This window comes from Amblyraja radiata, chromosome 14 (assembly GCF_010909765.2).
Source record: "Amblyraja radiata isolate CabotCenter1 chromosome 14, sAmbRad1.1.pri, whole genome shotgun sequence".
Taxonomy (NCBI): Eukaryota; Metazoa; Chordata; class Chondrichthyes; order Rajiformes; family Rajidae; genus Amblyraja; species Amblyraja radiata.
Window position 1 is genome coordinate 33,363,707 of NC_045969.1, and position 16,538 is coordinate 33,380,244.

Sequence of the window (16,538 nt, forward strand, 5' to 3'; positions counted from 1 at the left end):
TATGAACATTGGCCTATTGTGTCTAAATTACCATCAAGAACCCATCCACCTAACTCAATTTTTCTCTCCAGCATCCACTACTTGCTGGTTTTCTTGCTACCCACATGGTTAGAGAAATTTACAGTAACCAGTTAATGTACCAACCGGCCCAACTTTGGCATGTGGGAGGAAACGAGAGCACTCAGAGGAAATTCATGTGGTCTCAAAGAGAACATACAATTTTCCCTACTTGCAGCATCTAAAGTCCCAATTAAACCCAGGTATTAAAACATAGAATAGCACAGCATAGGAACAGACCCTTTGCCCCACAATGTTGGTGTTGACTATGATATTAAATGAAACTAACCCCATCTGTTCCGCATATGTTCTTTATGTCCCTCTTCTTTGCCTGTTCATGTGTCTATTGAAATATCTGCTAAAAGTATCAAATAAAAGTTTCCCACAGTGTGTTCCAGCCACTTTGTTACAAATAACTTGCTTTGTAAACCTTTAAGTTTTCCCCTTCTCACCTTAAAGACCATGCCCTCTGGTATTTGACATGTCCATCCTGGGAAAAATACTGGCTATCGAGACCTCTTATAATTTTATATGCTTCTATCAGGTCCCCCACAGATTTCGGGGCTGTTTGGCCTGCTGGTTTCCTCCAGCACTTTGTATTTTGCTCAAGAATTGACCATCTTCAGTTTTTTGGGTCAGCCAACATTCGTTGTCTATTCCTAATTGACTTTAAGTTGGCAGTGAGCCACTGCAGTCGTCTTTACAAAGATACTTCCAATGGAATGGTGATATATTTTCAAATTAAGATGGTGATTGAAGGGGATTGCACAGATTGCGATCCCCTTGAGCCTCACGAATTTTGTGGTGATAGATGTTGCCGTGTTGGGATCTGTGATCAAAGAAACTCTGAATAGAGTGAATGTTGCAGGTGAAACAGACTTCAACTGTGATTCACTATTAAAAATGTATATGAGGGGGTGAAGGAATGCACTCCAGTTAGCATAGATGAGTGAAGCTACCTCAATACTCAAGAAGCAGAACACAGCCTGGGACGAAGCACCCATCCACCATACTAACAATAATTCCCTCTCCCAGTGCATAATGACTGCAGTGTGTACCATCGACAAAAAACAAAAACACGTATAGGCTGCTTCCAAAGTACATCCTAAAATTATAACCACTACCACAAAGATTGGTGGTGCATCATCTGCATGTGCCTTTGTGCATCATTCTGGCTTAGAATACATTGCCATTTCTTTGTTGGGTTGAAATCCTCGAACTGCTCCCACGGGAAGCAGTATTGGGAGTGCCCTCATCCAAATTACTGTAATAGTTCTAGGAACTACCTCCCCATTCCCTCCTTTAGGGCAATTAGGAAGAATGCTAGCATCCAGACACTGAAAATACATAATTAACTAGATCAGGCCAGATGGTCAAATCGTATTATACTCGGCTGTAATGCCACAATGGTCACTGGTTCAAGCCTCATTGCAGCTGGTATCTTCAAATGTCTGATCATTTTGTCATGTATTATTGCCTGATAAAAACCAATGTTTAAATGCTTGTGCCCGGCCAGATTGTTTGGCCCAATTCAAAACAAACCTGGTGCTGGTAATGCCATAGAATGTCAACAAAGGTATTTAGGCACGTTCAAGTTGGTAGTGGTCATGACTTGCTACTTGTGTGCTGCAAATTCCTGCAAGTGCCTGAATGTTATCTCAGCCAGGCTGCAATCGGTCATGGACTGCTGCATTATCCAAGAAGCTATGAATGGAATTAACCATTGGACAAGCATCAGTGAACATAATCATATTTGCCCTTATTAGAGGGAAAACCCTTGTTAAATTAGCTATAGGTGGTTTGGGCTAGAATGCATCCCGGGGAATGAGACAACTAACGTCTAAGATCCTCAATCGTGCCATCAGAGTTTTCATATTGATTTGTTTGACTTCACTTATAGTCGGTCTCCTTTACATTGTATACAGACCACCAATCAACAGTAGGGAGGTTGGGGATATCATCAAGCAGGAAATTAGGGATGTGTGTAGCAAAGGTACAGCAGTTATCATGGGTGACTTTAATCTACATATAGATTGGGCCAACCAAATTGGTAGCCGTGCTGATGAGGATTTCCTGGAATGTATACGGGATGCTTTTTTAAACCAATATGTAGAAGAAACGACTAGAGGACAAGCCATGCTAGACTGGGTGTTATGTAATGAGGAAGGATTATTTAAGGATCTTGTTGTGCAAGGCTCCTTGGGCAACTGACCATAATATGGTGCAATTCTGCATTAGGATGAAAAGTGACACGGTTATTCAGACCCTAGGGTCATGAACTTAAAGAAAGGAAACTGAAGGTATGAGACGGGAATTGGCGAGGATAGACAGGCAAATTGTACTTAATGGGTTGACGGTGGAGATACAATGCAAAGATTTCAAGACCGCATGGATGAACTCCAAAAACTGTTCATCCCTGTCTGGCGAAAAAATAAAACGGGGAAGGCAGTTCAACCGTGGCTAACGAGGGAAATCAAGGATAAGTCCAAGGAAAAGGCACATAAATTGGCCAGATTAAGCAGCAAACCAGAGGACAGGTACTGTACATGGTACTAACACCATCATCAAGTATCCAGATGATACAACGGTGATTGGCCTCATCAGCAACAACGATGAGTCGGCTTGTAGGGAGGAGGTCCAGCTCCTAGCAGCATGGCACAACAACCTGGCCCTTAACACCAAGAAGGAGCTCATTGTGGACTACAGAAGGTCTAGGGGTGGCACGCACACCCCCATCCACATTAACGGGACGGAGGTGGAACGTGTTTCCAGCTTCAGGTTTCTGGGGGTCAACATCTCTGATGACCTCTCTTGGACCCACAATACCTCAACACTGATCAAGAAGGCTCACCAGCGTCTCTTCTTCCTGAGGAGACTAAAGAAGGTCCATCTGTCTCCTCAGATTCTGGTGAACTTCTACCGCCGCGCCATCGAGACATCCTTACCAACTGTATCACAGTATGGTATGGCAACTGCTCTGTCTCCGACCGGAAAGCACTGCAGAGGGTGGTGAAAACTGACCAACGCATCACCGGTTCCTCACTCCCCTCCATTGAGGCTGTCCAGAGCAAGTGATGCCTGCGAAGGGCGCGCAGCATCGTCAAGGACTGCTCTCACCCCAACCACAGACTGTTTACCCTCTGGGAGGCGCTACAAGTCTCTCCGTTGTCGGACCAGCAGGTTCAGGAACAACTTCTTCCCTGCGGCTGTTACCCTACTTAACTCTGCTCCTTGGTGATTGCCAGTCACCCCCCCCCCCCTCGGACACTCCTTCCCCCAGTGACTGATCTCCCCCCCCCCCCACGAAAATTGCACTACTGCTACTGTATATACATATATATATTTTACTGTTCCATTATTCTGTGTTCGCACTCTGGGTGAGATGCTAACTGTATTTCATTGTCTCTGTACTTGTACACTGCACAATGACAATAAAGTTTGAATCTGAATCTGACTGGGAAAAATTTAGAGCTCAACAGAGGAGGACAAAGGGGTTAATTAAGGGGGGGGGCATGAAATAAAGCTTGCGGGGAATATAAAAACTGACTTTAAAAGCTTCTTTAGATATGTAAAAAGGAAAAGATTAGTGAAGACGAATGTAGGTCACTTAAAGTCGGAGACAGATGAATTTATAATGGGAAACAAAGAAATGGCAGAACAGTTAAGTGAGTACTTTGGTTCTGTCTTCACTAAGGAAGACACAAACAATCTCCCAGAAATATGAGGGGACCGAGGATCTAGTGGGAGGGAGGAACTGAAGGGAATCCACATGAGTCAGGAAAAGGTGTTAGGTAAACTGTTGGGACTGACGGCAGATAAATCCCCAGGGCCTGTTGGTCTGCATCCCAGAGTACTCAAGGAGGTGGCCCGAGAAATCGTGGATGCAATGGTGATTATTTTCCAATGTTCTCTCGACTCTGGATCAGTTCCTGTGGACTGAAGGGTAGCCAATGTAACCGCACTTTTTAAGAAAGGAGGGAGAGAGAAAATGGGGAATTATAGACCAATTAGCCTTGCATCAGTAGTGGGGAAGATGCTTGGGTCGATTGTTAAAGATGTTATAGCAGTGCATTTGGAAAGCAGTGATAGGATCGGTCAAAATCAGCATGGATTTATAAAGGGGAAGTCATGCTCGATTAAACAGCTGGAATTTTTTGAGGATGTAACAAGTAGAATGGATAAGGGAGAGCCAGTGGATGTGGTGTCTCTGGACTTTCAAAAAGCCTTTGACAAGGTCCCACACAAGAGATTGGTGTGCAAAATTAGAGCAAATGGCATTGGGGGTAAGGTATTGACATGGATAGAGAACAGGTTGGCAGACAGGAAGCAAAAAGTAGGAATTAATGGGTCATTTTCAAAATGGTAGGCAGTGACAAGTGGGGTGCCGCAAGGCTCTGTGCTGGGACCCCAGTGATTTACAATATAAACTATTTAGACAAGGGACTTAAATGTGACATCTCCAAGTTTGCAGATGACAAGGGAATTAGTGTCATCTGGGTGGCAGTGTGAGCTGTGATGAGGATGCTGCAGGGTGACTTGGATAGGTTGGGTGAGTGGCAGATGTATGGCAGATGCAGTATAATGTGGATACATTTGAGGTTATCCACTTTGGTGGTAAGAACAGGAAGGCAGATTATTATCTGAATGGTGTCAGATTAGGAAAAGGGGAGGTGCAACGAGACCTGGGTGTGCTTGTACATCAGTTTAAGGATAAGGGGGAAATCTTTTAGGACCGAGATGAGAAAAACATTTTTCACACAGAGAGTGGTGAATCTCTGGAATTCTCTGCCACAGAAGATAGTTGAGGCCAGTTCATTGGCTATATTTAAGAGGGAGTTAGATGTGGCCCTTGTGGCTAAAGGGATCAGGGGGTATGGAGAGAAGGCAGGTACAGGATACTGAGTTGGATGATCAGCCATGATCATATTGAATGGCGGTGCAGGCTCGAAGGGCCGAATGGCCTACTCCTGCACCTAATTTCTATGTTTCTATCAGTCACTGAAAGTAAGCATGCAGGTCCAGCAGGCAGTGAAGAGAACTAATGGCATGCTGGCCTTCATTGCGAGAGGATTTGAGTTTAGGAGCAAGGAGACTACACCTGGAGTATTGTGTGTAATTTTGGTCTCCTAATTTGAGGAAGAACATTATTGCTATTGAGGGAGTGCAGCATAGTTTCACCAAGTTAAGTCCCGAGATGGCGGGACTGACATATGATGAAAACATGTGTCGACTGGGCTTGTATTCACTGGAATTTAGAAGGATGAGAGGATATCTTATATAATAGAAACATATAAAAATCTTAAAGGATTGGACAGGCTAGATGCAGGAAAAATGTTCCAGATGTTGGGGGAGTCCAGAACTAGGGGTCACAGTTTAAGAATAATGGGTATGCCATTTAGGACTGAGATGAGGAAAAATTTATTTGCCCAGAGAGATGTGAATCTATGGAATTATCTGCCACAGAAGGCAGTGGAGGTCTATTCACTGAATGTTTTCGAGAGAGAGTTAAGGGTCTGTCCCACTAACGCGACTTTTCAGCGACTCTCTTCGACCTTCAAGCTCGAGGGTACTCGCCTGAAAAACCTTGAGCTGGATGGACCGGCAGCGATGAAACGGCAGACAACTTTTAATAAAGTTTAGCGGGCATTTAACATTACCGGTCGGTTTACTGACCTTTTTTTTTCTCAACGAGCTTTACCTTCAACTACCTTCGATTATCTTCAATTGCCTTCGATTACCTACGATGGCATTACGATCTACTACAACCTACCTCGACTAAACCTACGAGTAAAAAAATATTGATTTTTTTCCATGGCGACCTTTTTTTACTCACGGGCATTTTTCAGCATGTTGAAAAAAACGCCTCGGCCTAGCTGAGGCCTTGAGTCCGCAGGGACTACTCTCGAGCATGAAGGAGATTTACAAAGACCTAGGACCTCGTGTCGGCCATGCTGCGAGTATGAGTCGAGGGCAAACTCTTCTAAACTCGCGAATTAGGTCGCCGCAGTCAGACAGGGCCTTAAGATTTAGCTCTTTGGCTTAAAGAAATCAAGGGATACTAGACCAAGTAAAATAATCTAAAAACATTATGGAGGGCATTGTAGCGTGCAAGTTTGGATAGCTATTCTAGAGTTTGGTTCCTCATCTTATGGGCCAATTAAAGATCTTACAGACATTCTTTGGATCCAGGGAGAGCTAGCTGACTGGATAGGGATTTGGCTTTATGGAAGGAAGCAGAGGGTGATGGTGGAAGGTTGTTCTTCAGACTGGAGACCTGCGACTAGTGGTGTGCCTCAGGGATCAGTGCTAGACCCTTTGATGTTTGTGGTTTACATCAATGATTTGGATGAGAGTGTACAGGGCATAATTAGTAAGTGCAATGATACAAAAGTGGATGACATCGTAGATAGCTAAAATGGTTATCAAAAATTGCACCATGATCTCGATCTGTTGGGCAGGTGGGCTGAGAAATCGTTTATGGAGTTTAATATAGATGTGTGCAGTGTTGCATTTTGGGGAAGTCATGCCAGGCTAGGACCCACACAGTCAATGGCAGGGCTGTAGGGAGTTTTGTAGAACAAAGGGATCTGGGAGTGCAGGTACATAGTTCCTTGAAAGTGGCACCACAAGCAGATAGATTGGCCATTGTCTTTCATTATTCAGAGTATTGAGTATAGACGTTGGGAGGTTATGTTACAGTCGTGCAAGACATTGAGGCCACAAGTATTGAGTATTGTGTTCAGGTTTGGTCTTCCTGTTGTTGGTAAGATGTTAAGGGTGCAGAGAAAATTTAAGAGGGGGTTGCCAGGACATTCGTTGGAGGGCAGGAGGATGAATGGTGGTCTAATTGAGGTGTACAAGGTCATGAGAGGAATAGGTAGGGTAAATGCACAGAGCTTTTACCCAGAGTAGGGGAATCAAAAACCAGAGGACATAGGTTTAAGCGAGGGGTGGGGGGGGGGGAAATTTAATAAGAATCTGATGGGCAACTTTTTTTTTACACAAAGGGTGACGAGTATATGGAATGAGTGCCAGAAGAGGTAGTTGAGGCAGGCATTATCACAACGTTTAAAATATATTTGGACAGATACATGGATAGGATAGGTTTAAGAGGATATGGGCCAAACTCAGGCAGATGGGGCTAATGTAAATGGAGCATGTTGGTTGGCGTGGGCAAGTTGGGCCTGTTTACGTGCTGTTCGACTCTTTGACTAAGTTAACCAAAGATGGTTGTAAAATTCCAGAAATCTATTTGTATGTCAAAGCGATTGATCTGTGTAAAATACCTAGTTTATTGACTAAATTGTGTTCATGCAGTATTGCCACTATCAAGGAGTCTCTCTTTATGATCTTAATAAAAGACTAATGGTTAACTCCAGACTTTGTAATGGATCACTTACAAACATGGTGTCAGGGGTGGTTTGAGATCGTTCTGGGGTCCACTGTTGAGCCATGCTCCTACCTGGTCAGTGTTGACAACGGCATCTACAAACGCACCCGCCAGCACCTCCGTCTGGTTAACGAGTCAGTGCCTCCACGTCAATACCCTGACCAACCGGCCGTGACTCCTTCACGGTCCAACGGGACTGCTCCCATGGTTCCAAGGCCGCCAGCTGGCCCGAGTCCGATTGCCTCGCCGGCTGCCTCACCGCTCCGGCCACTGCCACTACAGTCCCCGCTTTCGCCCGCAACAATGACAACACCGGTACCTTCTCCTGTTCAATCTCCAGTGAAGGAAGAAGACGGGTACTAGGGTACGTGTGCAGGCCGAAACTAACAATTGGAAAATTCACCGGCTATGTTTGAACTGTGTACGACTTGCTTTATTTTACGTGCTAGCACGATGTATAAGTAAAGTGCACTCACCCTATATTGGTGTTTTACAATATATTCCACCAAGTGTTTTTTTAATTATGCATTGCTTCTTTAAGAGGAAGATTAACCATATTTATCCATGCCTATATAATCTCCACTACACATATTATGCATGTCACACATTCCACCATATAATCCAGTCCGGGTTTTGGGCATCATGAATACTGTACTTTTGACAGCCTGTCTGTCGTTATGCTACTGCAGTTAGTACGTAAGCTGATGTGATGAGCACAGCTGTGTGTAACGTTCTCTCTTTATGATCTTAATAGAAGACTAATGGTTCACTCCAGACTTTGTAATAGATCACTTACAAACAAATAAGATGCTATTTAAACTTAGAAACATAAACTTGTGCTGAAGTAGTCGTTACTGAATATAGCTGTCCAGCAGGTGACACAGCAATTGTTGGCCTTCTAATTAAATTTTTACCTAAATTTTTAGTTCCTTGGCTCTCTGTTCCAGATAGCAGACCTCAAAAGCTTTCTTTTGTGCAACGGGCTGTGACTTTGAGCTTGATTCAAAAGGCACGTACTCTATGACTATTGAGTGGTCTGATTCTGTTTTACTCATTTCTATCTGTTGCATCATGTTTCATTGCTTTACAAATGATTTAATGTACATTCATTTCGATACAAGAAGGCTGTGGAGATAACTAGAAAGATTTTAGGAACATTTTAAATGTGAAAGTTCAATATAATTTTTTTAACTGTTAGTTAAATTGATTTTTGGTCAAGAATAGTGAATGTTTGCATATTAAATTGGTTTATATTTTGTGAAGATCACAGGAAAGGCAAGTGGATATTTTTAACTCGTGGTCAGAAAAAAAACGGGTAAACATTTGTCAAGAATGTTGAATTGTCATAAGCATCAAAATGAAACAAGAAATTCTTGCATAAAGCAGCTTTACAGGCACATTAACATGAAAACACCGCAAATTACACAATAATCAATAAATTATCATAATAATGCAAACCAAAGTAAAGTAAAGCTGAATAAAGTCCATAGTAAATTGTTGCTGAGGTAGGTTGTGGTTAAGGGTATGCAGTGTGGCTCAAGAGCCAGATGGTTACTGGGAAGAAGTTGTTCTTGAATCTTAGTTTAATTTATTATTGTCATTGTCAAGGTTCAGTGAAAAGCTTTTTATTGTGTGCTATCCAGACTGCGAAAAGACTATACATGAATACAATCAAGCCGTCGACAGTGTACAGATACAGGGTAATGGGTATAATGTTTAGTGCAAGATAAAATCCGATTAAAGGTCTCCAATGAGATAGATGGGAGGTGTGTTTGAAGGAACTGCAAATGCTGGTTTAAACTGAAGATAGACACAAAATGTTGGAGTAACTCAGTGGGACAGGCAGCATCTCTGGAGAGAAGGAATAGGTGACGTTTCGGGTCTGAAGAAGGGACTCGACCCGAAACATCACCCACTCCTTCTCTCCAGAGATGCTGCCTGTCCCGCTGAGTTACTCGAGGTATATGGGTTAGCACTGCTCTCTAGCCGGTGAGAGTTTAGTTTAATTTAGTTCAGTTTAGAGACACAGCGCGGAAACAGTCCCTTTCGTGGTGACCAGCGGCCCCGCACATTAACACTATCCTACACACACTAGGGACAAATTAAATTTATACCAAGTCAATTAACCTACACACCTCCTGTACGTCTTTGGAGTGTGGGAGGAAACCGAAGATCTCTGAGAAAAGCCACTCGGTCACGGGAAGAATGTACAAACTCTGTACAGACAGCACCTGTAGTCGGGATCGAAGCTGGGTCTCTGGTGCTGCAAGCGCTGTGAGGCAGCAACTCTACCGCTGCGCCTCCGCGGCGCCCGAGAGGATGATTCAGTTGCCTGATAACAGCTGGGAAGAAACTGTCCCTGAATCTGAAGGTATGCGTTTTCAAACTTAAATACGCTTTGCCTGATGGGAGAGGGGAGAAGTGGAAGTGACCAGGGTGAGACTGGTCCTTGATTATGCTGGTGGCTCAGTAACCATTCTCAGGCTCTTGTACCCTCTTCCCGATAGTAGCGGGGAAATGAAAGTGTGGCCTACGTGATTTGAGTCTTTGATATTTACTGCCTTTTTGAGGCAACGCTTCCTATAGATCAGTGTGCTGGATCCTTTGCTTTCCCTTCCTCAAGTCAACAGCAGCTCTTGTTCTTACTGATGTTGAGAGGGGATTGTTCTGGTACTGTTCAAACCGATTATCAATCTTCCACCTGCATTCTGCTTTATCATTACCTGCTGTTCACCTAACAACGCTTGTATCAACGGTGAATTTAGAGATGGTGATGGAGCTGTATCTGGCTACACAATATTGGGTATATAGGGAGCAGAGTACTGAGCATACAGTCTTGAGATGTTCCTGTGTTGATGGTCATCAAGGAGAAAATGTATTGAATGTGATCTGCTGATGAGGAAGTTGAGGATCCAGTTGGTAGGAATAAGCAGAGACCCAGTTCCATAACTTTGATATTTAGGAGTGATGATGGTGTTAAATGCTGAGCTGTAGTCATGAACAACAACCTGATGCACATGCTCTTATTGTCCCAAGTGGCATAGTGCAGAGTTAAGAACCAGTGAGATTGCATCCCCTGTTGATCTGTTGAGCGATAGGCGAATTGTAGTGGGTCCAGGTCCTTACTAAAGCAGAAGTTGATGTGCATCATAACAACCTCTCGGAACAGTTCATCGAAACAGGAATGAGTGCCATTGGTTGGTAGTCATTGAGGCATGTCACCTTCTTGGGCACTGGTATTATGGTTGTCTTTTTATATGTAGGTGGGGAGCTTTGACAGGATTAATGAGAGGTTAAAGAAAGGCAAAAACTGCGACCAGTTGATCGGGGCAAAATTTAAGAACATGGCCAGGTGCACCATCAGGCTTTCCGAGAGTTCACCCGTGTGAAGGATCCACTTTAGATCTTCGACCGCCGGCCTGCGGCCTACACCAACCCCGCGGTCTCCGGTGGGGAGGCACCGATTCAGGAATTATCTGGACTTTACCTTGTCTACACATCTGGACGCCCGCAGCAGCAGCAGCTGCGGAGGGTTGAGGTCCCGACCAAATTTGCCTACTTTGTGGCCTTACTGAGACGACACTCCTCATGCATAGTGGCCAAGGTAATTTATTTTATTGTATTAATTTGGTTCCAATTTAAACTTTTTTATATCAGTGATGATGCATTATGCAACCCTGCAGGTGGGTTCTAGCTTTGGTATATAAAATTAATACCATTGTGTAATTTTTGAAATAATTTTCCACATTTATTTTTGAAACAGCATATTCTGCCACGCACATTAGAGTAGCTCCAGTAAGTGAGGCTATGTTGTTGGTTTGACTAGCAGTTTACTATTCGGATTTTTTATGTCTAACTTGGAGATGACCAATGAGATTTGGGAATCGGTCTGTGTATAAGCTCTTATTGGGTATAGGGCAATGGTATGGGCGGCATTGTGATGGTAAAGTGGGGCTCTATAGTCCTAAGGTTGGAGTTCACATCTCATATTGATATATTATACACGTGTGAAAATTCCATTTAGTTTGTCACCTTGGAACCATGTAAGCAATGAATGTCACAAAGTTTGACAAAAAATTTGCTTCTGGACAGATTAGTTCACAATTCATATACAAAATATGCACAGAAACAGGTTGAACAATTAGTATCACCAAGTTGATTGACCATATTCCTTCGCTGATCACATTCACAGGTAAAGTAGAGGGTGCACTTTTTTTTAAATTTGGCTGAGCTAATAATGAAGTTTGAACAAAATTAGTTGCAAATGCAATATATTGTTCATGATAACAAAGCTGAAACAGATTAACTTGTTAGCAGTTTCAATTTTGCTGATGCTCTCGTTCTTTTTTTTCTCTTTATGCAGCCACACTGTGTGTTACTTGCTTCGAAGGAAAATTCAGCACCTGTGAAGCTTGGAGGGTTTGGAGTAGCCATTCAATTAGGAGAATCTGGACTGGTTGCTGGAGGTAAGAGCATAACAATCTGAGCATCAGCAAAGAAAATTCATGATGCACACATAGCAGGGCTAGTGTCCCTCCGGAGGAGTGAGGAAAAATGTGAACATGCAATTACCAACCACTGTCTAACAAATCATGGTAGTAAAAGTTTAAACCCAGAACACATGTATTTAATGAATATGGTGCAGCAACTGATGTGGAGAAGTGATGAGCCCAGAGAAAGAAAGCTAATTGTATCTGTCTTATTCTGTCCAGCAAAATGGGAGAAGAGTTCTGAAGTATGAGTTAGCAATCTTGGCATCCAGGCAGCAAGACACAGATGAATCTGAACAGAATACAGAACATGGCAAAAAACAGCAGGTCTAGGTATAGAGTTAAAAAATTGTGGATGAATTTCTGGAATCTGATTATGCTGAAGCAGAGAAGGTATTAGAACAGAGCCCAACAGAAGGTATAGTAATTATGATAAATGGCACTGGAGATCACTGAGATACACACGTTTTTAAAAACTTCTAACCGGGATCCACATCTGCAACTAAACCTGAAGTGCTTTGAAGTGTATGTAGAAGATTGTAGGAGGTGATTTGTAGGCTGGATGAGTCACCATGATATTTGCAACAACTAAATAAGAGAAATGAGTTAGTGCAATAGAACATTTGCAGTGCAAGACTTCCAATTTCCTGTTTTTAGCTCAGTCATGTCTTTCATTGCAGCTATGCTCACCTCTTCTGCTTCTGTGGTGAACTAAAAACTTTGATAGCTCTGCCCTTGATTATTACACTTCGCTACTGCTGATATTTTAGTAAATTTGACCACATCCAAAGTCTTGCTCTCCGAATACTAACAGAAACAAGTTCACTCATCATTCCTGTTCTTGACCTGGTCCCTCAATTTTAACACTTTAAAAAAATATACCTTCAAACCCTAACCAGTACTCCTTTTGTAACCGCATTGAGCTTCAACTTTGACATTGCAAATTTCCTGATTTCCAATATTGTACGACTGACATCTGCCTGATGACAGTGTAAAGCAAAGGAAGCTACTAGGTTCAAGGGACTGCAGACGTTGCCTTACAGAAAAAAGACAAAGTGCTGGAGTAACTCAGCGGGTCAAGCAGCATCTCTGGAGGACATGACCAGATCACTCTTTGGGTTGGGACCTTTCTTCAGATTGACTGTAGTAATGGGAAGAAAGCTGGAAGAGACGTGGGTGAAGGACAAAGACAGGCAAGTGAAAATTAGGTACAGGTGAGGGGGGTTGATTGGCAGATAGTCGGACATAGTCCAGAGATGAAAGAAACAAAAGGCTGTGAGTTTAGAGGTCAAGAAATGTGAAGCCAGTGTAAGGGATATCGGTGGATGGGAATGCAGGAGGGGGAAAGAGTGGCCGGATTGTGGAAGAAAAGGGTGTGCGTCTAGGTGGTGGACAGGGAAGAGAGAAGAGAAAAAGAGAGGGTGTTTGTTGATTAGTTGCTTAAAATTGGAGAATTCAATGTTCATATCATTGGGTTGCAAGCTACCCAAGTGGAATATGAGATGTTGTTCCCCCAGTTTGCCAGTGGCCTCATTCTGCCATGGAGGTGGCTCAGGACAGAAATGGGAAAGGGAGTTAAAAATGGCTAGCAACCAGGAGATCCAGTAGACCTTGGCGGACTGAGCGCAAGTGTACAGCAAAAAGGTTGCCTATTCTATGCTTGGGTCTCGCTAATTTAAAGGAGGCTGCATCAAGAACATCAAATGAAGTAGATGAGGTTAGAGGAGGTGCATGTGAATCTCAGTCTCACCTGGTTGCTGGGGTCCCTGAACGGATGTGAGAGAGGAGGTGTAGGGACAGGTGTTATATGTCTTGCCGTTGCGGGAGAGAGCATATGGGGAGGGGGTGGATACTTTCTCCTAGAAAGGTGTAAAATAATCAGGATGTGTTCCCCTGAGGTGCAAAAGCAAACCATAAAATGTATGAATGAATAAAATGCTGTTAACATAATCAGTCTTTCCCAATTGATTCAATGGGCTCCCTAATTATTGTTGCTTTATAATTGTATTGCTTGAGTTCTATATCAGTATATAATTTTGGATCTTATTACAATCCATTGACAGGTTTCATCTCATGATGTGATCAAAACTTGATTACCGTACCTACATGTCATGCTAAGTTTACACAAAATTGTATTGAATTGCAACAAAACCTGTCAATGTTTTTTCATCACATTTTCCTGGTTTTCTATATCATCTACGGTATTTCTCTCTGTTCTGCCTTGTACTTGTTTATCATTTCCCGTTAGTTTCAGGGAATTGAACAGAACATGAAATATCTACTACCTCTATCACTTCTTATGTATATTCTATTAATTCAAACCTGATGCTGTCAAAATCTTGATTTTCTCTGGGATAGAAAGTATGTTAAAGTTTGCTTAAATCAGATTTAATTGATTATATATAGTGGAAATAAGCCATTTGCTTTTTCGCGCCATGTCTTTTATTGATATTCCTTTTCTCCAGAGATGCTGCCTGACCCGCTGAGTTACTCCAGCATTATGTGTCTATCTTCGGTGTAAACCAGCAATTGCATTTCCTTCCTACACATTTTTTATTGATATATGTTGGCCTTGCTTTCTCCTGTGGCCCATGGCAACATTTGGTTTAGAATCCCACAATCTTTTGACGGGGAAAATATTCCTGCTGATCCCATGCTTTGATAAAATCAACGCAGATGCTGGCTAACATGACATTCCTTTGGCCAGAAGTGCTCCAGTTTTGTTTACCAGCTTTATCCTCTCTTCAGTTTGTTCATTTGGATTATTTTCCCCTGATCATTTGTCCTCAGTCATCGCTTCTCCAACCCACCATCACTAGTGTGCTCATATTTTACATAACTATATAATTTGTTGGATAAAACTACCCAGGGTGCCAGTTTATTTCAGATCGTTAAGTATTTTCCATCTGATAACCTAAGTGTTTTCCATCTGCTAACTGCAAACCATCAATGCCCAATGTTGTATCTTCATAGGCAAAACTTTTTTTTTTTAACAGATAAATAATAATAATAATAATAATAATAATACATTTTATTTATGGGCGCCTTTCAAGAGTCTCAAGGACACCTTACAAAAATTTAGCAGGTAGAGGAAAAACATGTAAGGGGAATGAAATAAATAGTAGAGACATGACTAGTACACAAAGTAAAGACAGAATTCAATACAAAACACAATATGAGGCAATTAATGCACAGATGAAAAGGGAGGGGGACGTGGGGCTAAGGATAGGCAGAGGTGAAGAGATGGGTCTTGAGGCGGGACTGGAAGATGGTGAGGAACACGGAATTGCGGATCAGTTGGGGGAGGGAGTTCCAGAGCCTGAGAGCTGCCCTGGAGAAGGCTCTGTCCCCAAAACTGCGGAGGTTGGACTTGTGGATGGAGAGGAGACCGGCTGATGTGGATCTGAGGGACCGTGAGGGTTGGTAGGGGAGAGGAGGTCAGTGAGATATGGGGGGGCCAGATGGTGGAGGGCTTTGTAGGTGAGGATCAGGATTTTGTAGTTGATCCGGTGGGAGATGGGAAGCCAGTGAAGTTGTTTGAGGACTGGAGTGATGTGATGCCAGGATTTGGTGTGGGTGATGAGTCGGGCGGCTGCGTTCTGGACCAGTTGGAGTCGGTTGATGTAGGTGGAGCTGATGCCAAGGAGAAGTGAGTTGCAGTAGTCCAGTCGGGAGGAGATGAAGGCATGGATGAGTCTTTCAGCAGCGGGAGGTGTGAGAGAGGGTCTGAGTTTGGCGATGTTGCGGAGATGAAAGATGGAGGTTTTAATGACATGGCGGATGTGAGGCTCAAGGGAGAGGGTGGAATCAAAGATCACGCCAAGGTTGCGGGCCTGGGGAGATGGGGAGACAGTGGTGCCGTCGATGGTGAGAGTGGGGTTATTGATTTTGCTGAGTGTGGCTTTGGAGCCTATGAGGAGGAATTCTGTCTTATCGCTGTTGAGTTTGAGGAAATTACGTTGCATCCAGGTTTTTATAGCTGACAAACAGGAGTTGATATGGGAGAGGGGGGGGTTGTGGGGGGATTTGGTGCCGAGGTAGATCTGGGTGTCATCAGCGTAACAGTGGAAGTCCAGGTTGAAGTGGCGGAGTATCTGACCAAGGGGGAGGATGTAGATGATGAAGAGGAGGGGGCCGAGTACGGAGCCTTGGGGAACGCCTTGAGTGACTGTGGCTGTAGCAGAGGTGTGGTTGTGGAGAGAGATGAAGTGGGATCTGTTGGAAAGGTAGGAACGGAGCCAGCTGAGTGCAGAGCCTTCAATGCCGAGGTCTTTGAGTCTGGTGAGCAGGATGTTATGGTTCACTGTATCGAAAGCTGCGCTCAGGTCGAGGAGGATGAGGATGTTGAGGGAACCAGTGTCAGCAGAGGTGAGGAGGTCGTTGAGGACTTTGAGGAGAGCAGTTTCTGTGCTATGGAGGGGGCGAAAGCCAGATTGGAGGGGTTCAAGTAGGTTATACGCAAGGAGGTGGGAATGAAGTTGCGACGCAACGATACGCTCCAGGGTTTTTGAAAGAAAGGGGAGGTTTGAGATTGGGCGGTAGTTAATGAGAGAGGAGGGATCAAGACCAGGTTTCTTTAAGATTGGTGTAACAGCAGCAGT

The 16,538-nt window shown here is 43.5% G+C and overlaps 1 protein-coding gene across 9 annotated transcripts in view; it reads left to right on the forward strand.

The window, feature by feature from the left end:
- The window catches only part of cask (calcium/calmodulin dependent serine protein kinase), a 249,197-nt gene that overhangs the window by 109,100 nt on the left and 123,559 nt on the right, over window positions 1–16,538 (forward strand). For all 9 annotated transcript variants that reach the window (XM_033033061.1, XM_033033060.1, XM_033033062.1 and 6 more), the window contains exon 6: window positions 11,811–11,913. In XM_033033061.1, the coding sequence (XP_032888952.1) occupies window positions 11,811–11,913 (103 nt within the window). The remainder of the gene's footprint in view (window positions 1–11,810; window positions 11,914–16,538) is intronic.